The sequence below is a fragment of the Rhea pennata genome, chromosome 2 (assembly GCF_028389875.1).
Source record: "Rhea pennata isolate bPtePen1 chromosome 2, bPtePen1.pri, whole genome shotgun sequence".
Taxonomy (NCBI): Eukaryota; Metazoa; Chordata; class Aves; order Rheiformes; family Rheidae; genus Rhea; species Rhea pennata.
Window position 1 is genome coordinate 18,801,454 of NC_084664.1, and position 24,889 is coordinate 18,826,342.

Genomic DNA, 24,889 nt, shown 5'->3' on the forward strand with positions numbered 1-24,889 from the left:
GGCTATGTGCAGGCACCATTAGGTTTGCTCATTCAGCTAGCGCCTGCTTCGCAGAACCTGGTTTAATTTCTGGGATGTTATTTATTGAAGTTTTACTAAACCATACTTTATTAAGTCGAGGGTTAAGAACTGAACCACGAAATATGTTACCAAACGCACTAGACAAGCTCAGTGGCCTGTGCAGTGGTGGAGGTGAGCCATTCGGGATGGCTCTGGGCAGGTTTTTGAGGACTCTTCTTGGCTTTGCGGGGTTCTTCTTTGTCACCATCCTCCTTTTGTAGCAGCCTAGCTCTAGGATGGAGTGGGTCACAGATTAATACTTTGCTTCCCCTGGAGCTCTCTTGGACCAGGACAACCTTATGCTGACCTGAAGAACAATTCCTTCCCAGACTGAGGAACTCAGTCTTGCTGTAGGAGAGCTTTCATCAGATATGTAGTCTGCATTTTGAAGAAACATTAATTAACTAAAAAAAAAAGATTGTGAAGATTGTTAAGCTGCTCAGGTAGAAATAAGCTGTGGAAAAAGGGGAAGAAGTGAGCCATGAACCAGAGGAGTGGGGGAACTGGTTGGGCCTGAAGAAAAGAAGGGGAAGCTGCTATGGGGGCCATGACGTAGGGCACAGCTCCTCAGCAAGCCGCGACATTGCCTGGGGGCTTTACGCTCTTCCACTGCACTGCATGACCCCAGCCAGCATCAAACTTGAAATTACCATGCAGTTGTGCTTCCCACTGGGGGAGGAAAAAGAAAAAGAAAAAGAAAAAGAAAAAGAAAAAGAAAAAGAAAAAGAAAAAGAAAAAGAAAAAGAAAAAGAAAAAGAAAAAGAAAAAGAAAAAGAAAAAGAAAAAGAAAAAGGAGAAAGAGAGCCTCCTCCTCAAGATCCAAGATTCTTCCTGTGCAAAGTGCTCTTTTGGGGGGGGGAGGGGGTTGGGATAAAGAGTAGAGAAGCAGCAAAACAGAGCTTTTGCTCTTGTAACAGACCTCACAAGGAACCAATCTTCGTAAAGCTCCGTTACTCAGGCTTTCATGGGCCTCTTCTCTTGCTGGTCATCTTATTTGACCTTCTTCAAGCTCAGCTGGGACATGTTTGACTCGGTTGGGCAAACCTGTCCCATGTTGCCCTGTCTTTCAGGGAGATGGCACGCAGCTCTGCGTGCAGAAGGTTCACAGCAAAACACAAGCTTTATTTACTCATGTGAAAGAGGTTAAAAAATAATACAGCAGTGCTCTCTCCTAGTGCTTCATTAGAGTAAGGAAAATATTATCCCCACAGCTTCTCCCTCTCTCCCTTTCTTTACAGAGCTTCTGACTGGGCTCTGCCTGGGTGCTGGCACTCAGCATTCAGTTCAAATGCTCCTATAGACTTAAGGACACGATATACAAAATCTCATTTCAGGCATAAGCTTGCTAAATGCTGCCATTTTCATAATTCTGTTCTGTTTGCTCTCTGTATCTGACATGTAGCTGTGCAGCAGTTCAGTGAATGGAAAGAAACTAGAGCAGACAGGTAGCAGATTTTGGAGGACTGAGGCCCTAGGCCAGGGGAAACATGAGGATTAACATTTTTTTTTATTAGTTGTTTTGCCTTTTTTAATCTTGTGGTCTGTTTAAACTTTTGCCTTCATATAGTCTGAGAAGTGCCCTGATTGCTTTCACTGCTGTGTTGTAGGCTGACTTTGGTCTATGGCTAATCTGGGGATAGAGACTCAGGGAGTAAAAAGACAAAAACAAAACAAAAAACAAAAAACAAACCCTCAAAATCTGAGCTTGCCTGAGAATAAAGCAATTAGCCCCATCTTGTAAAGATAAGGTAAAGGAACAGCAGTTTTTCACTAGCATGCCAGTGCTGAGTATATCCTCAAAAGGATCTGATGATGAAATTCACTTTTTTTTTAATGTTATAGTAATTAACACACAGGAATCTTCTCATCAAAAAAAATCCAGGAAGAGAGTTAAACATTCTCTTCTGTGGGACCTTACTCTGAGATGGCATAATTGGTAAGGATGGTTTTCTCAGTGCTGCTAAAGAAAAGACTCTCAGTCACATTTTACACTTTTATTCGGATTTAGGTCAACAACACAGATAAAATACTTTGGTCAAACACAAGAACAGGTTGCTATGCTGCTCTTTCCTGGCTGCAATAAACATAGTAACGTGGAAAAAAATGCTGGTTCTTACAGAACACTGAACGTAAGTCTTGGATTGGCACATACAGCTATAAATACATTGTTTGCACTTAGCATTTTAAAAACAGAATTGCACATGCAAGATGTAACCAGGCTACTGATCACTTCCACCGTTGTCCCTTTACTTTACTTTTTAAGCTCTTTCCTTGCCTTTTTCACAGCAAGAAAGACACATACAATTTGCTGCTCTTTCTGGTATTTCAGTGATTGGTCTGCTGATTTTGACATGTTCAGCAAAGGTCACATTTGAGTCCTTGATAGAATTGGCATCTCCTCTCTAGCTTAACTTGTAACGTTGTGCACTGTAGACAGCAATGGAAATCCACTGAAGTGAAGTGAGAGGTCTGCCTAAAAGCTGATGAGGAGAGGCTAATGTCAAGCAAAGATATAGCAGAAAGACTGATGTGAGGGCAGTTCTTACAATACCAAGAGTAAATACTACTACCACACAAATAATGACATATCAATAATAAATTGTACAAGCTTATACAGCAACACATGTTGATTTGCAACATTGTACAGTTTAAATCTAAAGTGCACAGCCTCAATCTGAGGTGACGAAACAGTACTATCAATATAATAAAGGCAACACAATTACAGACACAATTTATTTCCTCTTCTTACTTCATGTCCTCCTATTACATTGAATCAATACTCCATTTATCTTTTTTAGATGAAATTAAAACCACATTGCACTTTTTTCTTCTCTTCAAGTATTTTTGAGACAGCAAAACAATATTGCTTACAAACAAAAGTTGGACATTTAGGCAAAGTTAAAACCAAAACTTTAATAGGGTTATAAATAGACAGGCCCAAGCCACAGAATTCTTACCAGCATTTCCAGATGTTGAAGGGGAAAAGGATGAATTTAAGTTTCCATGTCAGAGTCATTCCTAATGCTAAGGAATGATGCAGCATGTGAGTTCTGCAAGAGTGGTGCCACGGTGTCTAAAAACACCTATGTGGCTCTGCTTGGGCTGTATTAGGCAGATGTAGCCTTATCTCATTTTTTTCCAGCAATTTCAAAAGCCTCTGCAAACAGTGATGTAGTCTAGTACTGGGAGAAACCTTTGTCAAACCAGTTTGTCACTTAGATTCCACTACCGTCATTTGGATTATACTCACATTTAATTTAGATCTTATCTTGCAGACCTGTACATCTATAAGAAGTCCTTACCATGCTAATGTAGCTATGAGATTTCATGCTATTTCTTTAGACAGAATTTTAGTCAAATTTAATTTTCAATGTAATCTTATATTGCTCAGAGTAGAAATGATTATGACACAAGCACTTAGTCAGATATGTGACTTTTTTGGATAGGCTTTTTTAAGAAACAGCAAAGAAATCATCCAGGTACAACCTTATTTCAGTCTTGGTTAGCACTGTGTCTTGATTGTGCGTCTGCTTAGTTAGGCCATGTGGGAAACATAATTAGGAACAACAGCATCCTATTGTTGTACTGTAATTGATCTTATTAAGGGGTTTTAAGAGCTGCAGTACTCTTGAGGTTTTTCAGTAATCAACCCTGGGGATGTACAATCCATGTGACATGGAGAAATGAGGCACTGATACCTCTTAAAAATATACATGGGCTTATGTTTTAAAATAAGCAGCAATAAATATTTGAGGCACCTCCGTCAAAAGAAAAAGAATCCTAGTTAGCTTTCATCTTCTGTCCTTGCAGTTTTATAACCCATATAAAATAAAATCTTTAGTTTACAAAATAGGATTTTATATATATATATATATTTCCTTTTGTAAAACTATACCTATTTAAATACATTTGAAATGTTGCTATAGGCAAATTAGAAATTCTGTTCTAATACTATGAAAAAGGCAAAATACTTTCACTTTTAAGCGTACAGCTTGTATACTTTGTTTCTCAGTATCCTCCTTCCCCCAATTTGATTTTGTCACCATTTCGGGCAAGTTTGGCATCATTCAGTCTGATTGCTTTTACTTTAAAATAGTCATTGTGTTAACATTGGGGAGAAAATTGTACATATCTTCTGCTCAACCTTATTTGTTTCAATGCAGCTTTGAGTAACTAATTATTAAAAAGGTATTCTAAAATGCAGGAAAGGACTTTAAAGGAGCCATGTTTCTTGATTTTAAACTGTACTCTACTCCAACGCCACAATATAGAAATAAATTTACTTTGGAACAAACCACAAATACATTCGCACAGTTTGTGACAACTTAATTGTCTACTTAGAGGTCCAGGAACAGACTTTCACACCCGATTATTATAAATCTTGTCCTAGACGTTCTATTTCATCAATCAGGAAATCGATGTCTTGATGAGTTGCTGCTGGGTTTGAGATGACCATCCGGAAGAAGTTCGCTTTGTCTCCCAGAGGCTGATAGCTCACCATGGTTGTTCCATACTCCATCATCCTGGCTTTTATCACCGGGGCTACCTGTAATGGTGCATAACAAAAAGCAGGGGGTTATTAGTATTATTATAGCAAAAAGCAAGGGATTATTATTACTGTAACAAAAGGCAGAGCATGTTTTATTTTTCTATAAAGAGCTACAAGAAGCAGTTAAAAAGAACATAAGTCCAATATTGACAAAAACGTTAACCTCTGTTAAGGAATAAATGGCTTATTGAAAAGATGTTGGGTTTATCCTGTTTCTTTGTGCTGCTCTTAAAATCAGTGGGGAATTATCCTCCCTACTTTCTCAGTATTGCTGACACGCAATTGGCACACAGGGACTGCTTTTTTTTTTTGTAGCCCTCAAACACATTGTTACAATCATTTTCCATCTTCTTATCGTATGCCAGAGCGGCTTACTATGATGACGCTATTGTCAGTGTTTGCTGAGTTTACTGACTGCAGTTTACATGAACTTCAGAAAAAGTAGCCAGAGTTCGAATAAACACTCCAGAGAAGAGGCAGACCCAAAGAGTACCAAACAGGGGGACCAGAGCAAGGTGGTGCCAGACTCACCTTTAGGATAATGACCGTGGAGGTGTCCTTTGCTAGAATATAGCTAGGTGACCTTCCCCTGTGCCTCCGTGGAGATCATTTTGGGGATTGCCTGGCTGTCAGGATTTCAGTGCTCTCTACACGATATCCTGGATAACGTTACTTACCTTCATAAGGTGGCTCATCCTTTCTTCGTTATCTTCCATACTGCGCAAACTGGGAGGTATATACCAGAAGCAGACGTTTGTGTGCTGAGGCTAAACACAGAATAATAACAGTTCAGACTGTAAGAAATGCTCATGATATCTCAATTGCAATTATGCTCATGCCTTTCGCTTCTCTCATACATCATTTTATGACAGCAATCAATGGTTTTCATTATTATAGTCCTCTGAGAGTCATCATCATTATTAATGCAGAAAGGATAATTTTAGGCAATTTATTCCCAGGATGTCAGATGCAGAAACACATCACCCAGCTGTGCAAATACATTTATGCCCAACTGAGAAGCATCTAGACTTTGTAGATGCTGTCCCCTCAAGAGGCTGAAGGGAACGTGTGGACGAGACAACAGTCTATTATAGATAATTTAAATGTGAGGGCCATGGCAATTACTTTTATTACACGACTGCATAATGTAGAACCTGGTCCTGTAAACAGGACTCACAGATGGCCTAAGCTATTCTTACACTTGAGAAATTCATTAATTCTCAGTTTGGTGCAGATAGTGCCTGTATGAATACGCACGTACCTAGCATCTTAGCTGGCTTAGCTGACATGGAAACACCAAGTAGAAAGGCATAAAGTAAGACTCCATTGAAACTTCATGCATTTTTGCACTCTCCCAGCAGCTGTCTGCCTTGCTAGACTCCTCTTTGCCGGCTGCTAAATGTACAAGTTACAGAGATTCTCGCTGCTGTCGGTTCCTTTAGCCATCATTAGATCTGGTGGGCCAAATTCAGTGACGCCACACGAGGGGCAGGAATAAATAACACAGTGGCACGTGGGTATGAGCCTGGGATCTCTGTCTGAAGAACTGTGGTGACATCTATCCCGCGCCGCAGAGCACCGAGGCTCATGCCAGCGGTGTGGTTAACTACGAGGCAGCAGCGTGCTGCGAGGCAAAGCCTTCCCCTGCGAGTATGGAGAGCAGGAACTGGCACCGGTCCGAGGGGAAAAGCCAAAATAAGATGTTTTTTTCTCTTACAGGCAAAACACGAGCAGCTTTGTGTGCCCGGCTGCATGCGCTCTGCGACAGCTGAGAAGCGCTGCAGCCCCGCGCGGGACAGCGCGGCGCGGCCGGCGGGCACCGACGCGCGGCAGGCTGCAGCCCGTCCCCCCGCAAGTGCCGGCTGAGCACCCAGCACCGGGGGGACCATCCCAGCTGGAGCCGCTGGGCCCTCCCCGGGCTGCGACTGACCACCTGAGGCTGCTGTAACAGCACTGTGCACCACTGGTCTTCAGAGTCATGTGGGGCACCAGAGAGCACGTTCAGGACAGACCCTGCGTTGGGACAACCGCAGCCTCCTTCGATTGCCACTGCGTGTGCACTGCTTAGCCCAAGATGCCAGTGCTGAGTTCCCACGGGGTGAAACTGTGCAAACTGAAATCCTGCGCACAGCCGCCTCATCTCCCTTGCCCCTGGATCCCAAAGAGAGGGAAGCTAATGGCACAACAACAGCTGTTGTCAGAAGGGACACAGTTTTCCGTCACATACTTCTTAGTTTGACCTGTTCGTAGCATCCCAATACCTGACTAAGTCAAGTGGTGCTGACGAACTCGGTCACTATGTTGCAATACATACCTTTCCATCAAACACCATTTCATACCCTTCTCTGTTCTTTATTTTATTATATAGGTACTCTGCAAGCTCCAAGCACTTATCAATTTGTGCTTCAAATCCTGTGGTTCCCTTTAAAGAGAGAGAGAGAGAGAAAAGAACTGAAAGTTTTTTGGCTATCTGTCCTGTGAACTGACACAGTGACAGGACCATGCAGCACTTGTCAAAGCAGCAGTACAAGTCACTTCTCGGGAGTCTCCGTTGGAAAGATTAAGGATGTGGTTCTGTCAGATGAAGGACACTTTCTAATGCAGAGCTCATTTATCTCTAGCTTGTGCCACTGACTTCTCTACGATCACCTTTGTGAAATAAGCACAAGATCCAGCTCAGTGCTGAGCAAAATATTTGTGACACCTCTGCTGAAGAGTGCTGCTGGTGGTGGTTTCTGCAGAGAGTCCAAGCACTGGTTTGGACAGCCTGGGCTGGCATGGACAAGGGCCTCTAGAAAAAGGTGTCGAGCTCTATACCTGGGGAGCCTTGTATTTCTTTCAGAACAGGGGATTTTAATCTTCCAGAAGGGATGATCTGGTATCTTTTCCTAGCATATTTATTTTCTTCAAATTAAAATCTCAAATGGCCAGATGTTTTCAGAGACCAGCTTGAGGTCTGTAGCAACTGAGCGCTCTGTTTAGATACTGCCCTATCTCCACAGTATTTGTCTCTCTTCTAAGTGGTACTGCATAAACTCAGAGATTGTGTTTTTAAGAGCTTCAGCAGTTCCTGCTCTGTTTTCCAGCAGAAGTCATAATCCTCTAGTTGGGATATTGGAATTACTCCCACAGTCACTAGCTGTGATGCCACAAACTGAGGATCACAGCATGGAGGGGGAGAAGGGGAACAGGCAGCTGGAGCGGATAAATTGCTTAAGCAATGTGCATTCTATTTGCTAATAACAGTACAAGTAGGGTGTGAGGAGAGAAAAAGCAGTACAAGGCGTATCGAAAAAATGTGCTTTTTAGGAAGAAAAGTCTCTGAATAATAGATGCATGTCCCTGCTAAATCTGGTCTGGCACTGCAGAACTGACTTCTGAGCCAGGTCATCATCCATCTGTGGACAGAGCTTCTGGCACAGGGCGGACCTAGCGCAGCTCGGGGAGAAAGCCTCGGGCTGGAGGGAAGGTATGCGGCTGAGACCACCCGCCGCTCCAGCGAGCTGAGAGAGTCCAACAGCTATTTCAGCCACAGAAACTCGCCCTCCACTACCCTCTTTACAGACTCCCACACCTCCAGCTATATTTGTTGTCTGTCTCAGAATTGTTTCCAGAGTTTTAATGAGCCACATGAAGTCTTTAAGGCTTTCTGGAAATAAAAACAGTGATGTCATCTCTGAACAAACCTGAGGCAACCTGACATACTAGATTGAAAAAATAAGTGGAAGAAGTTATTTAACAACATTCTACAAATACAGATGAACAGATGATTATGGCTATCTCATATTCCCCAAGAACATATTTTGATCAGTTTTCCTCTGCTTTACCAAAGATCATTCCATATTTCCATATGTTCTTTCTTTCATTCTATATATGGGAAATTCAGGTCAGATATTTTACAAAATGATGATTAGAGAAAAGAAACCTGTATCTAGTGCACATTATTTTAATGTAAACAAATACATTGCAGGCAGTCCTACCTTTGCCCTCCACATCAGCCATAGCTTGAAGACATCAACATGCCGTCCACATTGCAAAGCCTTGTCTCCAGTGTCGTAAGATAGGTCGTAGTGCTTGTCTTGTTGAAAGAGGTAGGAAGCATGCATTTGATTGCAACTCTGCATCAGCCCCTTAGAAAGAGAGACACACACAAAAAAAAAACATTGGCAAAAATGTGACTATTGTCTTGAGGGCTGCTTTAGGTCTAAACAGCAGAGATTACAAACATGCAAATTCAGTGTCCAGCTGAAGTATCCAACCACAAGAGAAACATCTAAAAAACAGACAAAACCGGACTTAGTTGCTTAGTGGATTCAGTCTCTTATATTCCATCCAGCACCCAGGACACTTTGCTACTTGATCCAGCAATGTGTAGGCCTCTCCAAGAGCCAAAACTTTTAAAATCAGCTTTTGGATACCGCAGTTCTGAGTATAATTACACCTACATTCATTTTGGATCTATCTCTTTATTCTTTGCTCTGATTTCCATTTCTCCTTTCTGGTTGAGTCAGGCCAAGGTAATTTGGTGACTAATCTGAAGAACATCACACCACTTTCCTAACTGCTTTTATCTGTGCTTTTTGTTTTTGTTTTCCTTTGTAGGAATAGATCTCTTCTAAGGAGAGATCCTCTGCAAAGCCCTGTGCTGCGAAGTGGGTGCTTAGGTAGTGCCGAAAGCTTTGCACAGATAAAAGAGTATGTGGCCTCTAAACAGCTACTTCTGGGTGGAAAGACACCATTTTGTGAGGCAGCTTTGTGGGAGGGCCAACAATCAACAAGGTGAGGCAACTTGTCTCATGGAAAGGATGAGGTTTCCTTTTCAGCTTTTAAAGTGAAGTGCAGAGAGTCATGTTCTGGTTCTGGTGAAGTACTCAGCCAAGTTTAAAATACACCCTAGAGCTGTTGCTTAAAACTGCATTTTCCAGTCCAAGAAGAATCAGAACTTGGCTATTTATCATGAAGTCTAACCTATATATGTAACTCAAAACTAAGATGGTAAAATGAAGGGGGAAAAAATTGGCTTTCTCTTAATCTGAGCCATCTGTTCTCACTAGAGCTCAAGGATGGTACTGATTGCAACCAGGCAGGATTTGTCTCAGCGAACTGACCCAGAGGGCAAATAAAAGCCAGCTTCTCTCTTCCTAAGCACAACCACTTTGTGTACAATCTGTTGTACAGCTGTTAGCAAAACAGCAACCAACTTTTTGATAGCTGATCTGATAACTGGTGGTTGTATAGCAGCTGTCTCAATAACCAATGGTTATATGAAAATTACAGGCTTGAAAGGTAATTCAAGTCCTAGTACTAAATGAAATGTGTACTTTTTATTCCAAGTGAACTTAGTGTTTCCTTTTTATTTCCGTGCTTCCCAAAATGAAGATATGGATCAGAGCTGGGCTGAAATATTTCTCATAAAAGCCTGGAAAGTGTAATGATGCCTAGATTCTCAACCAAATGTCATATTGCATTTATAGTGTATCATTGTAAAAGGACTAGATTTTGCCGTCGGTTACAATTTATGCTACACAGAAACTAGAGGGTTACAGAGTTATGCCCTAACAACATAATTTAGAACATTTTGAATGCAAAGCCACAAAACTCTGTAAAGATATTCCCATTTATTGCCTCTATCAAATCAGCTAGACAGCCATTTTAATTCCCTTTTGCACTCACAGCCTGAACACATAACTAGAGGTTTATTTCTCAGTTTCTTTCATAATCTTCATCACATTATCGAATATTAGTTATGACACAGTTATGAGGAAACATACAGGATTTTCAGAAATAAAATAGCAGAAAGAACCAGGGGAACAAGTAGATGGAGACATACCTCTTCTCTTACCAGCAGGGCTGAACACTGCAGCGGGACGCCCATCATCTTGTGTGGGTTCCAGGTCACCGAATTGGCCCTGTGACAGTAAACCACATTCAATGTGAATTCAAGTGTACAGTGAGACACTGTGGTGAAACCATGGAGACATTTTGTAATAATTAAAATAATAATGGCCATGTAGCAAAGGGCACCTTTTCCTTTTTCTGAGCAAGCAAGGCTGAAAATAATCATGAGTATTATTAAGGAAGCAATGCCTTTGTAAGGGACCTAATTTGCTCTAGTTGGTTTTTGGATGACAATCCTGGCAATTTACCACAGGATAATTGCTCTCTCCACTAAGCTTAATCAATATAAAACTTTTTGGAGAGTCATCTGTACTTTATAAATATAGGACAAGCTTCTCAAAAACACCCACTTGACTGATGAACTTTCTCAAGGCACATGGCTCCTAAAGATGTAGATAAGAAGCTAGCAGATTAGCAGATTCCCTCCCATTGATTCTTGTTTCAGTAAGATTTAGGTAACAAAGGCATTCCTTAAAATTCCTTAAATCCTTCTGGGCACCTCTAAGTTTCTGAGCAGGTTGGAAAACCTGGCCAAAAGTGATTTTTCTCATTGCTCCGTTGATGGTAAACCTTCAGATATCTTTTGACTTTAGCTGGGCTATGATAATTCATACAGCCAGAGGATCAGGTCCCAAATTACTATCGTAATAAACATAGCACTACACTTCTATATCACAGTCAGAGCGTGCAGACCTTCAGGACACTTTGCAAAACAAGCTTTCAGCTAGATATTGTGAACAAACAGGGTGCTGGCATAATAAAAACTAGAGGGGAGACTTTGGGACTGTGGCAAGGACGGAAAGGAGGATTGTCCAGTTCTTTATTATTTTAATCTTGTGTTATGTTTGACTGATTATTTGTAAATTACCGTTATAACGTACGATGATTAGCTCGTGGATGTATACATTAGCATCCCATTTGGCAGGCTGTCAAGGATGCGTACTGCACACGATTTCATTTAGTTCAGTGATACGAGTTTTGATGGTATATATTGGTATAAATCTGTTGACTGAGGCATGTAACTACTTCAAGGACCCAGGATGGCACCTGCAGGTAGCATATCTGTGAGCAGAAGTGAGTATGTTCAAATCTGGCAATATTTTCCTTTGTAGGATTTGGAGGCAATGTTATGGGTATATGTATGTCCTTATCGTTTCCTACAAGAAGGCTTTTCACGTCTTCAAAACAAGCAAATCCAAAATGCTCATGGATACTGTGCAGCACTTCTATGCTTTCTTCTTTGCTATTCAAAGGGAACTGTGGAAGGGTCTGATGAAAAATCTGTAGGGAATAGTCTTTCACAGGCAACATCTGGCCATTTGGCTTGGCTTTTTGAGTATTTGGCAGCATTTAATCAGCTCAGAGTCAATCATCTGATTACAGTGCCAGAGCTAATGATTCTGAACATGCATTGAGGCCTATGGATTTCTTTTGATATGATATTTTTTCATTTTTATCCGTGCCTACACAGAACCAAGCAGAAATTCTTTAAGAGCCTTCTAGGTAACAGTAGTGGTATGGATTTTCTCAAGCAAAAGAATTATTTACTGACAACAGCAGATGTTAATTATCTGCCTAAAAATTTAGTTTACTCTAAGGTCATCTATTTCCCCATATTCATCCCAATTGCGCATGCAACAAAATTGCTTACATAAAATAAAAATCCACCATTTTTCATTTGTTATCAGTTATTCTGGGCTTCAGTCATGTGCTTAAATAAAAAGCTGACTGAAAGTACCAGTGAGGGGGGAAAAAAGCTACATGGACACATAAGATGCTTTTTCATCTCACATTTGTCTAAACAACTCTAAATAACTGAATACCAAGCACCTACATGATTTTGTGACTATGGATCCTAGACAAAAAAAAAAAAAAAAAAAAAAAAAAAAAAAAGAGGAAGAGTTTTCCTTTAGAGATTCCTAATGGATAACTGTAAAGTATTAAGACAGGCAGAATTTGGCCCTCAGACATTATAAAAGCAGGCTGAGGTCCAGCAAATCTCCTCTAAAGATGCCCACATTTGATATCTGGACAAACTGAAGTGAGCTGTTGCATCCATCAACCAGGGGAACAGGACTGGAAATGACAAATTCCATTAATTCATTGCTTACCATATGGAGACGGCACTTATCAAAATACTGGAGGAACTCCAGTGGAGTTGTGGATCTAAAGTTTATTATTTGGAAATATCTCTAATACAGATTCGACCTGAATATCTCATTCTAGCAGAATTTGGACAATCTGGGAGGCAAAATCTGTTTTTTGTGCTCAATCCTCATAGGCTGCTGGGTAGATTTTTCTAACCTTGGATATTTGGATGTATATCCTTTTTAAACACAGCATGTAAGCTTGCAGTGCTCAAGGCAGTCTTAGCTAAAATATATCAAATTTATAGAACCATTCAGTGCTCTCCAAATTCTGCATGTGAGATATATGAGAAAGGAATGGAACCATCAAGATATTGTCCTTATCATTAGGAATGGGACCAGGAAGTTTTTTGCAATATTAATTGGCAAGGAGCAGCAATTCTGTTAGGAGATAAAAAAGGCAGAGGAGAGCAATAGTCTAATCTTAAACAGCATGAGCTTCAGAAAAAAATACACATGCAACTGGCTAAACCTAGCCCAGTATATTGTTTCCAGCAAGGGGCCTAAAGAGGTGCTTGCAAATAACACAAAACAAGACAAGCATCCCCAAGTACTTCCTCACGTACTCTCAGTGGCTCACAGAATTCCTGAATGGTTTTTATTTGTCTGTTCTATGCACTTATCTAGTCTCCCCCTAAGTGCATGCAAATCTTAACCTCCTTTGGCAAGGAGTGCCACAGCTTAGCTATATGTGTCTGAATAAACAGCTGTTCATAATTTTAAACTCGGTCTTTTCAAACACTAAACTACATTGCTATCATTTATGTTCATCTGTGTGTATTTGTAATGTTCATGAGCTCATGACTGTGTACAGTTAGGTGCAGATTTACTGAGAAAGCCTCACTAGGACGGCTTGGAGGAGTGCATCCTTTCCATGAGCAATAGAGCAGTGGTCAGTGACTGCTGTAACGCCTGGCCAAACGGGAGGTGCAGCCACCTTTCATATTTAGACTTCAGTGTGCAAGACCTCCAAGATTCATTTCTTACAGAAATGGAATTGCTAATTCATTATAGACAGTGAATCAGAGGGTGACACAGAAACCATGCTGGACTGGAGAATACATGTTGCAAGAAATAAAGACACTAATATGAAATGTCCACTGTTTGTTCTACCAAAAAAAAAAAAAAAAAAAAAAAAAAAAAGCACTACAACAGTGAACATTGAACAAGGGCACTTAGCATTGTTACTTCAGAAGGATATTTTACACGATTTCTTCATATTTTATGTTGGACATAATATTATCTGATTTTTATTTTTATTTATAGGCATTGCTGTGGTAATAACATGTTAAAATACCTACTCGGTATTTAACTTGTTAATAAACTATATTTTATATATTTATAAATTATGTATTAACTTGTTAATAAATCATACCTTTCAACACCATTTAACTTCCATTTGTGTTTCCTTGACATCAGCAGCCCGCCACCCCACGCTCCCTAGAAGGCAAGATACATTATCTTAATGAGGAGAGAGCTCCGCATTGCTCTATGATGACATCTGTGAGTTCACATCAGTTTGGGACCCTTTCTTTTCCTTGCTGATGTGGTGTCTTCCAAACTGACCAGGCAGATGGGGCCTGAGGCATTAGCTGAACTAACAGTTTCTTTCTAGCAGCTTGGAAGCAGTGTTTCATACACCATGATCTGCGTGCCAACCCCTATCATCATTAACTCCTCCCTCACCACCTGATCTGACAGAGATACTTTGGGCGGCCTCAGACTGTAATTAATATCTCCCAGAGCTTCCCATGGGTAAGTTGTCTTTTCTCATTTAGTGACTAAGTGATGATAACAAAATGGACCAGGATCTCAGTTGCTGTGGTGGGTTTTCAGCATATTTCTGATGAGTAATGCTTCCTTCCCACCCCTTCACTTTTGCTTACAGAGATCGGGGACAAGCAGATACTTCATGTGACTGAGAAGCAGTTTGAGGTAAATATAAATTCTTCCTTTAAATTGGAATGACCTTGGCTAACACAGTAATCCAAAAGAAAGTTTTCCAGCCCTATAGAAATTTGATTGCTAAGCCTTTTAGAGAAAAGATTTACAAAAAATGACACAAACCCCACTCGAGCGCTAAAAGATGATCCTCCAGAGAGATTTACTGGTGAGAATCCAGATAAAGCTAAGTAGCTAGTCTGATAAATTCCTACGGTGTTTGCATTAATGTGTTCAGCAATTTGGGGTACTTAATTCCAAACAAATGTAGCCTTCTCCTTACACATTTATTCTGCAGCTGTTGCAAAAGCTGAGACTGTGCTAGGCATGTATTTTCTGTATTAACAACATGTAGAGATGATGGTGAAGGCAAAAGGCACTCAAACTAGGTGATCTGAAGTGTCCTGGTTGCCAAAGGCACTGCACAGTTACAGCTTCTATGATGTTCCCCTGACCTACTGGGACCTGAGCCTTTCAGAGGAGAGGAAATCAGTCCTTAGACTTTAAAGTTAATTACAAGAACCAAGTATAATATTATCTGTACAAGATGACACTGTCCAAGATAAGTCAAGCTGACATCCAGCCCCACAAATGAGATGGTACTTACATCCACATGCATCCAGATTTTGTATTTCTTGCAGATGTCTGCAATAGCTATGAGCGGATCAAATGCCCCATACACTGTTGTTCCAGCTGTGGCACTCACCAGGAAAGGGACAAACCCCTGCAAGAGAGCATGGAGGTGTTTGGCCCACCAGGAAAGGAACAACTTCCTGCAAGAGAGCGTGGAGGTGTTTGGCCCTCAGCCTGCAGCACCCAGCCCCAGCGGCTGCCTGCTGCCACCTCCTGTCTATCAGGCAGTTGAAAATTCAACTGCAGCAATATCTCTCTGCACAAGTGACCCACAAGTGTCTCCTAGAGGACATACCTACCACCATACACTGTTTTTTTTCTGAGTTTAGAGCTAGTCGTATTACAGTTTCTGCCTTAAGGTGGCAGCAAACTTCCAAACCAGTATCCTCCATTTATTACAGTAACGATAGATGAGAGAGGTAAAAACTCTTGGAAGAACAATTCCTCTGCATAGCACCTGCCTGAGAAAAAAAGGTCTGCTCCATATGATGTGGAGTAAAACAAACCTTATCCACAAGGCATTGTGGTGCATGAAATCTCTGGCGGTTGGTGCCCTGGGCTGCATTATAATTACACCAGTAAAACGAGTGAAGGTGCAGAAGCCTGAGCTGGTGGGGCACCAGCAGTCAGTGGGAGCATCATCTCTTTCCCCTGTGGGCACCACGGAAGTGGCAGCAACTGCTGCCCCCCTCACCTCCACCCCATCCCATTTATCCCGGAACCCTGGGGCCATCTCCTGGACTCCCTCTGCTAAATGATGGGCAGCACAGAGGAGGACACAGTGTCTCTCACACAGCTTTTGCATCATAAGCACTTGAGCCTGCAGTAGTGTATACCAGTATCTAATATGAAATTCATCTGTATTCTGTTGATTTCATAAATAGTACTCAGCAATGAGAAAATGAGGGTGTACACTTCTTGAAGGTCTTAAAATGCAAAAACAGTCTGAACTTCCTTCCGCTAAATGAAATAGATAGTCAGTAGGTTTTGGTGGAACTTTTATTTTCATATTACCTTATTTTTTCTACCATATGGCTTTTCTTGGACAAAATGAAGTCTTAAGGAAGATTGGTGTTACAATGAGCTTTGAACTCTGTGTTTCTAATGATTACTCACACAAATTTTATTGTAGGCACTAGCTAAATCCACTGCATACTTTAATCTGATGTTTTAATTCTGGTTCCTATTACTGAATATGTTAAATTCTAGCTTCTATTAATGGATGGATATATTAATGGCTATTCTATATAAAAATTGTGTATTTTAGAGAATATGTGGATTTTAGTTTGCCTTCCATTGCTTTGGTGATTCTATGAGGAATATTTTCAATGTATGAAAATACATATGGAGTCCCCAAATATTTACTCAGCTTTTGCCAACATTCAGCTAAAGAATTGCATCACAGGCTGATAATATAAAAAAGAGGTTTTATATATATATAAAAAGAGCCAAATAGTTTATAAAGACTATATTTAAACATATTTTTCAGCAATTCTTGCCTTACTAATTACTGGCCTGAGAAATAAATCAAAAGTTAATAGGAAAGCCTATGCTGTGCTACCAAAATAAGTGAACAAGCTAGCTGTATTATTCATGTTTGCTTTTTGCTTTCTGGAAGTAGAAATGCTGGTACACTTACTTTTTGTTTGGCTTCAAGAATTCTTCTTTCAAGGTCTGATGGGATCATTTTCCCTCTGAAGCAAAAGAGAGTTGTATTAGAAATCTAATCTTGAAACCAGCCCTTGCTGTTAGTTCTTCATTTAATAGGAAATAGATGTGCTATGGAGCATCAGAGGCAGGTGGGCTATGGGGGAACAGGAGGAGGCTGAAGAGACTCAGCAGCAGAAGGGTGCTGAGGACAGAAGTAGCGCCGGGGTCAAAGTCTTCTCATATAACCCATATCCATCTACAGCCCTCGGTGCTGCCAAATCAAGGTGAAGTGTCTTGACCCCAAACCTGCAGGAGATACTCTATTGCTGTTAATATATCTGTGTGGTAGTGGAACAAGTTACCAAAATGCATGATCATCCAATCCTGGGCATGAGCAAGATGTGATTTTCTTCACGTTTTCCTGGCTGAAAGGCACTATACATTTACATTGCCCCATGATACAGCAACAAAACTTGGTGACTGTGGTCAGAATGGGGAGGAGAGGAGACACAAAGAAGCAAGCTTGGTCATACTGGACACATCAAAAAGCTCTCGTGGTCCTTCTTCACTCTCCCATGGGCCAACAGAAGGTTCTTATTGCTACATCAGTCCAGCACCTCTCATCAGGAACATGAGCTTAGCAAGCAGCCTGCTCTGTCCTGTTGACCTCGTCTGGGATTTGGTAAGACATGCAGCAACTGTACTGTTTACTTCAGGATGGACAAGTTAAGCATTGTGGTCTTTACAGAAAATCATTACACTGAGTTCACACAAGAAGAAAAGGAAGGTATAACTTCATTGATCTGTTTCTGTCTTTAGTGAACAGAAACAGTCAAAGGTTTATTTTGATTTGTGTTGGTGCTGTCATTAACTCCTTTTCAAGGTGTTCTCAGTCTTTTGTTATTAAAGAGAAAATAAGTCAATAAGTCAATACGCAGGCACTGTGATTAATACTGTGAATTGCTTAGCTAATACTCTTCTTTTATCATAAAAGCAGAATATTTTGATTGCAATAAAACCTTCAATTTAAGCTACAGCCATAAATAATTCAGTATCTTATAACAATGACATTTGAGACTCATAATAACAGCATACTTTATTGAAAAGATTCTCAGTAGAACTGATAAGAGTGTTTCTATTTTTTTCCATAGAAAATGTGTTTTCCATCAACTTCAAAATCTTCATCAAAACATGTTGATTCTGTTAATATTTCTCTGCTTTCTCAAAATGGTTTCTCTAGCAGTCGGGTGAATTAAATGGTTAAACAACAATCTACCATCAGTTTTGTAGTGCCTATTGGGAACAGAAGTCTAAGCACCTTATGTACTTCTCTTCTTGATGGGCCACCTCCCTCAATGGCCTATATTGTCTATGATGCTGTGAAACCCCTTTCCTGAGCATACTGTACTCTACACTGCAAAGGTGTCATGATTGAGTGTACTGGGGAAAATGTGGTTGAACAAGGGAGTATGAGGTAACAAAACTGCATTAGCAAATGCTCCTCTATATCTTAGCTAGTTTAAAAGGCCAATTTCAGTTCATTTTAATGGGTCAAAATGTGAGACTGTTTAAATGTTTTATTTTGACCAAAATAAGCTTCTTCACAGTTTCTTAACTGAATGTGTAAAGAATGATCAGTAGTTTGACTTTTTGTTTCACTTCAGGGTGAAAGAAAAAAAAAATCCTTCAGGAAGGGAACTTCAGGATATTTGATCAGCTCCAATAACTGACTTGTAAAGAAGCTACAGAGAGTGTCAGTTCTTCAAGCAGGATAAATCAGTGTAAAGCTGCTGAAGCTGACAGCACTATAGTGAGTTACACCAGCTATTGATTGCATCCTTTATACTTCTCTGAGTTGAGCACCTGATCATCCTCTTCTACGTGCTATTAAAAGGAGAAGTGTTTGCATCTTTACTTACCTTTCATCACACCTAATCAGAATCACGCTATCTGTACCAATACCCAAGGCTGCAGCTCCTTTCTTCACAGAAAAGTGACTCTGAAAGAGCATATTTATTATTTTGTATTATTTTTATTATTATTTCTTAAATAATTTAAAGTACTACACTCTTGCAAGTCCTTCAGCAAGCGGTCCCACATAGGCAATAATTCTATTCATACACTTTTTCAGAAACTTGGCACTGTCATTTGAGGCTTCATACCAGGACACTGCAGTCAATTAAAGCAACAGTAATCATTCTAATCTGGATTTATTCCCAGAATATTAAAAAACATTTGCAGTTGGTGATGGACCCAAATTCTGTCCTTGATGCATGTTTGCAGCTTCTATTGCTTGTATGCATTCATCAATGAACTTGATTCGCTGGAACTTCTCCCTTAGCCAATTCAATTTGTTCATGTGCTTCTGCTATGTAACTTTTGACCAAATAATATACTGAGAATAAATACAGACGGGGAGCTTTATTCTGATCTCAAGTCAATGAAAGTTAGTAATAACCCCCATTAATAAATAGAACTACTGCAATTTAAAATCAGAATCAGACTATTAGTAAGATTATTAGTTAATCTGTATGTACAGGATAAAAGTGAAGTTACATACTGTAGTGCAAGTCAGTTTAATTTTCTCTAACTCACAGGATTTAACTCCTGAATTAGCATTGGTCTGTAATTCTAACTTGATTCATAGTGATTATGATAATGAAATTGTTTAATATCAATTTATACCACTAAAAATCAGATTTTTTATTAACTCAGACCCAAGTGTAACAAACCCGTCTGAAGTCATTTTAATTACAGATTATTAAACTTTAAAAAAATGGAACTTCTTTGTGTATTAGCTTGGATGTAACACTGTAAAAAGAAAAAGGAGACAAAAATCTAATATGGCTTTTTAGGTGTCAGAAATGTTACAGAAGAAAAAGGACACTAAGATATATAATTTATCCTCCTGCCAGTGCAGGAGTAGAGAAGCAGGTTCGAAAGCAAATTATCAGCCACTACTGCTTTATCAAGTGAGCGTTTGGCTTCAACCATAGTGCAACCAGCAGTCCTGAATGGAAAGGGCTGGACACCACAGTTACACATCTGCTTCACTTCAGTGGGACTTTTTTGCACATGTCTTTACTTTAGTAAGTAAGAATGCATGCCTTCAGCTTAGTAAGTAAAAAAACCCTTGTATTTTACAAAATAGTGGTAGTTCCTGTGAAGGGCCCTGACTACTGTGCCTGAGGTTGTGCAAGAGTTTCTGTCTGAACTCCTTTTTTCATACGCTCATATCTCACCATTTTGGCTGAAATGCTTCAAGTTTTCATGCCGCCCAAAGACTTTCTCAAAAAAGTTTGAGTGAAAACATCATCAGACATTGTGAAGAACTTCAGATTTCTACTGAGCCATGATTCACTGATGATACATAGACAACTTGAAAATACTTCTCCTGGAAACTGATTTTTTCATATGGCACTGATTTTGAATGCAATGAGTTGCTATAGCTTTCCCCTATGGGATATGGCTGCAATATACCAACAACATGTATTGAGCAGCTGTTAATGATATTGTCTAGTCCAAAAATCAACATTTAAGGCCCTAGTACAGCAATCTACCCTAGCCCTTGAGCTAGGTATGTTCCAAAATACGCCTGTGAGACTACTTCAGCCTAAATTGATGATTAAATGAAACATATTCCCATGTGCTTCCATTAATCTCCAGGGATTTATATTCCTGTGCTTAAGTGTTGTATTCGACTGGATTCATTGCAGCTAGCATGGCCATTCCTAGGTCATCACGTAGGGTCTCCTCCAGCCAGTGGAGGAGGCGCACTGCAGGGTGATCCACCTTGTACAAGGGTTGCTAGTTCCCTTCTGGAGTGGAGGCCTGACTTTAAGCTGACTGAAGTTAGGCATGGAAATTTCCACTCCTTGCTTAATGTCCTGTCATATCTGACATTTGGGCATACAGCACCTGCCAAAGACGCTCAGCCACTTCTAGGAGCAGGGCATTAGAGCTCTGCAAACTGGTAAATGTTTGATTTTGACACACTGTTACTGTCTAGCCTATTAAAACCACAGGTTAGTGATAGACTGAGATTAGAAACGTAGTTTTCCTTGCTGTTTATCTAGTTGAGGATTACGAAGTGCTAGGAAGTATTTATACATTGAACATCACAGGTCTACTCAGCATGATGCTGACATGTTCACGGCATGTTCTTCATTACATGAAATCAAATTTTTGCAGGGACATTTTTCAATGAGCTTCTTCAGTTTCACTGAAGAGGGGACTTTCTTCCGAAGTACTGTAGACTGAGACTTGGACTCTAATTAAATTCACAAACCTCAATATGTGGAAGATACACAAGTCTCTTCCCAGGCCCTGGCAACTCACCAGAGCCACGCATTGCAGAAATGTAACTTTTTGAGCCAGAGGACAGGCTATGAGGTGGCTGCAGGCACCAGGAGGCTTATAAAAAAATCCCAAGGTCAGGAAGACATCTTTGATCTTTGCAAAATTGGAACAGAATTAGATAGTTTCACTCTAATGGCAGTTCATTACTATGCTTTGTGAAACTAGAATTTAATTTATGTACTTTATCAACAAAAAAACTTATTCTTTGTGCTTTTATTACACAAATACTTGGGTACATATTGAGTAGTTCAATATATAAATACAGGTATAGAGCAGGAGTGAGAAGTTATAGTTAGATATATTTCACTGGGTTTCAAGTCAATGTCATTAAAACAAGGATGAATTTTGCTCCTTATTCCATACTAGTTAAAATAGATTTACTGTAGTAATTTGTCTTTCTAATAGAAAATAGAACTATTCCAACTACCTTAAAAAAGAGAATATGGATTTGAATGGTTTACTGTGAAAAGAAAACTAAGCCCAAAAACTAAGCTCAAAAGCATCCACTGGAATATGGCCAAGCCTAGCTGCCTCACAGAGAAGTCTGATGGCCTTGGTAAAATGTCATCAGGAAAAAAATGAATGTACCATGAACATCTCAGATGCCTGAAAGCCATATATAGACTGATGGAAACTTAGCAGGCAGGAACCAAAACAGGTTTAGGGATAAATTCTGAAGAAATATAGAGGTCTATGCACAAAAGGGCAAATGCAATAACAATTTCTAAACAAACTTTGAATCTGAAATTGCTCAATCCACACATATAGGGACTGTTGCATTTTTGCGTCTCAGGGTAATGTCTGAGGAATTACTCCAGCTGCTTGATAAACTCTAAAGGGTCAGAATGAAACTGAACAAGGAAAAAATGCAGTTTTAATAGCAAGAAAACTTTCCTAGTGGTGATGATTAGTAAATGTTGTTTTAGTATTCCTAGGACAGTGCTGAAAATGTGGCCATCTGGGTAACATAAAGGTAAACACAGAAAAGTAATCAAGGTCTAACAGAAGGAAAGGTTTGCGGTCAGACAAAATAACTGAAAGCTTAAACTGGGCTAAGAGGGCGAAGAAGGACATCAGCTATGACTTCTTTGGGAATATGGAGCTGCAGACTCTCTAGCCATGCAAGGAACCGAGATTGCGTACAATCTCCTACTACAAGGCCATGTAGGAGTAATTCAGGTCTGAAGTTCAATGGTGGGAGAAGAGGGGTCCAAAAGGGAGAATAAAGCAGATTGCTGGATACTAGCCCTGAAGAAAAGAAATTGGCTCAGAAAAGCAGGCAGCGCCATAATTTCGCCAGTGTCCCCTGCTTGCCAGGAATGGGGCAGGTGGTCATGAGCTGTCACTGAGCCCTTCTCCTTTGCTGCTTCATGTGGCCTTGCATTGCAAAAGGTTGCAGGGAAAACTAGAAATACCCATAGAGAGTACAGGCTGTTAGGAGGGTTGGAAGAATTGGAGTTATTTCCTAAAGGTGGCTGAAGGCTTTGCATAAGTATAGAGGTGGCAGATGTATGAGATAGCTATGTTTTATCCTAACATGGGGATAAATCTGAACAGGCAAGATTTCAAAGGAATCTAATTTTCTTCTTGAGAAGAAATGTGGTTAAAGGTTGATGGTGAAACAGAAGAATAGAATAGCACTCAATCTTAGTGACAAGAGTATACTATTAGTCAGGAAAAAAAATGATGATTTTAAGCCAGAGAAATCTTCCCTTTGTCTAAAATTTCAAATAATGTTAGGAATAAATTTGTTTGCCCTGGAAGCCACTTTTTCATAATTAACTTGGTAGAGTAAAAACATACTGCAAATTTATTACGGGTGCAAGAATGAAACAGTCAGATGTTTTGGAAAAAGGAAGAGTTGGAATTATCAAAAAATCTTATGATGCTGAAGAGTATGGTAAACTATTGTCATCTTAAATGAACAGCGCTTTAATACACAGACCCTTTTATTTTGTTATTGCAATATTCAATCTACCAGCATGTCTTATAGCTTATTAAACTACCAACTCATCATTGGGCATGGCTGAAGCTGACAGGAAGGACCACCCTAAATGTTGTGAGCCCCCAAGGCCATGGCTGGCTTTCATGGGAGTTGTGGTAGCTGAAGGAAGCCAAAGTGTCTTCTTCCCGCTGCCCTTAGGCTTTGAAAAACCAGGAGGACCCAAGATGAGCTCCCTGAATATGAAGGCCAAGCTCATTCTCACTTAATTTTAATAATCTAAATGTGTATCTGCTCAAGGCCAACTGTCAGGGCTCCATCTAGAAGGGGTGGAAAAGGTACCTCTAGGAGGCACTTTATTCCTGAGGCTTTGTCACCCATTTTAGACCAGGATGTCTTCTGCAGATCTCTCTCTCTTTTTATTGACTATACGAAGTGCATAGACTAACTTAAATTAAATTTTTATACTTTAGGTAATTAAAGTTAAGTGAGATGAATCCTGTCTCTAATGTCTAATTGCAGCTATAGCTTTTCTTCAATTATCTACAAAAAGAGCTTACTATGTCCCACCACATTTTTAAACACACTATAATGAGGTATATGTATTTGTAATATTTCCTTTGGCTACTGCTATTAAAATTTTTAAATTATTTGTTAATGTCAGGGGAAAAATTAGTATTTTAATGCTTATACACAACATACTAATATTTCCATCTCTTGTGTTTTGAAAGATATAACTTTATACTGCCTTTCTAATCCAGCAAGACTCACAGCTTGTTTTATCCAAGGAAAACTTATACAGTTATTACAATTTAATCCACATGGTGCTGATAGTAATATTCTGGTTTTACAATCTTATCTGTGGATGAAAAACATTCCACTGAGTTCATAAGGATTCTGTAGCAGTGAAAATGTCAGGAGATATTGTGCATATGAAGGACTAGTCCCAAATGACAGGTGTCTCTTTTGGTACAGTCTGCCCTCGAGCATTGTTTTTCTGGAAAATGGTTTTACTTTGATTTTAATGGAGTTACTTGAATTATGTTCCTCCTCAAGTAAGATCAGCTTTTTCACTATCTCCCTCTGGCTTCAAATACCAACAAACAACACTCTCCTATTTATTGTCCATTAGGCAATGCAAAGAAAGAATGTGTGAATCCATGAATTTGTTTTGGAGTTTTCTTAGATAGAAACAAAAACATATCCTACTTATTCTGTACAGCTAGAAGTATAACTAATGGATTCATATTTTATGCCACTAGAAGGACGACATGTTTTCTATTGTTTCTCGAGTCTTCCCCTGGAAACCCCACCACAGAGGTCACCATTGGATCACTTGCAAGTGACAGTCCTGAAAATTATCTCTAAAGTAGCCTGGCTAGAGGGCAGCAATTACATGTCACAGCAATGGATTAAGAGATCATTCTACATAGAGACAAAATCAAAATCTTCTGAAGGTTCTTTGTGAAATGGAGGCCTGTCAAGCTGTCTATTTTGAGACAGAAGTCACTTAATTTTGCTCTGTCCCAGATTCAAGACCCTCCCATATTAGATTTCAGAAATCTTTCAGACAAAAACTTTGTCAAAAGCATTTTTCTCTTAAGGATACTGGTGTAATTTGCTGTACTCCCTGCAAATAATGGGGCTTGTACACACATGTAAATTGGTGTGCAAGAGACTGGAGCAATGACTTGTCGCCAGCTGCCTCCT

The 24,889-nt window shown here is 39.9% G+C and overlaps 1 protein-coding gene across 1 annotated transcript in view; it reads right to left on the minus strand.

The window, feature by feature from the left end:
• Positions 1-4,432: 4,432 nt before the first annotated feature.
• The window catches only part of GAD2 (glutamate decarboxylase 2), a 36,031-nt gene continuing 15,574 nt past the window's right edge, over positions 4,433-24,889 (minus strand). The window contains exons 8-16 of the mRNA XM_062567689.1: positions 18,798-18,877; positions 16,868-16,922; positions 15,203-15,319; positions 14,030-14,094; positions 10,440-10,518; positions 8,590-8,739; positions 6,924-7,031; positions 5,287-5,376; positions 4,433-4,606 (exon numbers count right to left, since the gene is read on the minus strand). Of these exons, the coding sequence (XP_062423673.1) occupies positions 4,433-4,606; positions 5,287-5,376; positions 6,924-7,031; positions 8,590-8,739; positions 10,440-10,518; positions 14,030-14,094; positions 15,203-15,319; positions 16,868-16,922; positions 18,798-18,877 (918 nt within the window). The remainder of the gene's footprint in view (positions 4,607-5,286; positions 5,377-6,923; positions 7,032-8,589; positions 8,740-10,439; positions 10,519-14,029; positions 14,095-15,202; positions 15,320-16,867; positions 16,923-18,797; positions 18,878-24,889) is intronic.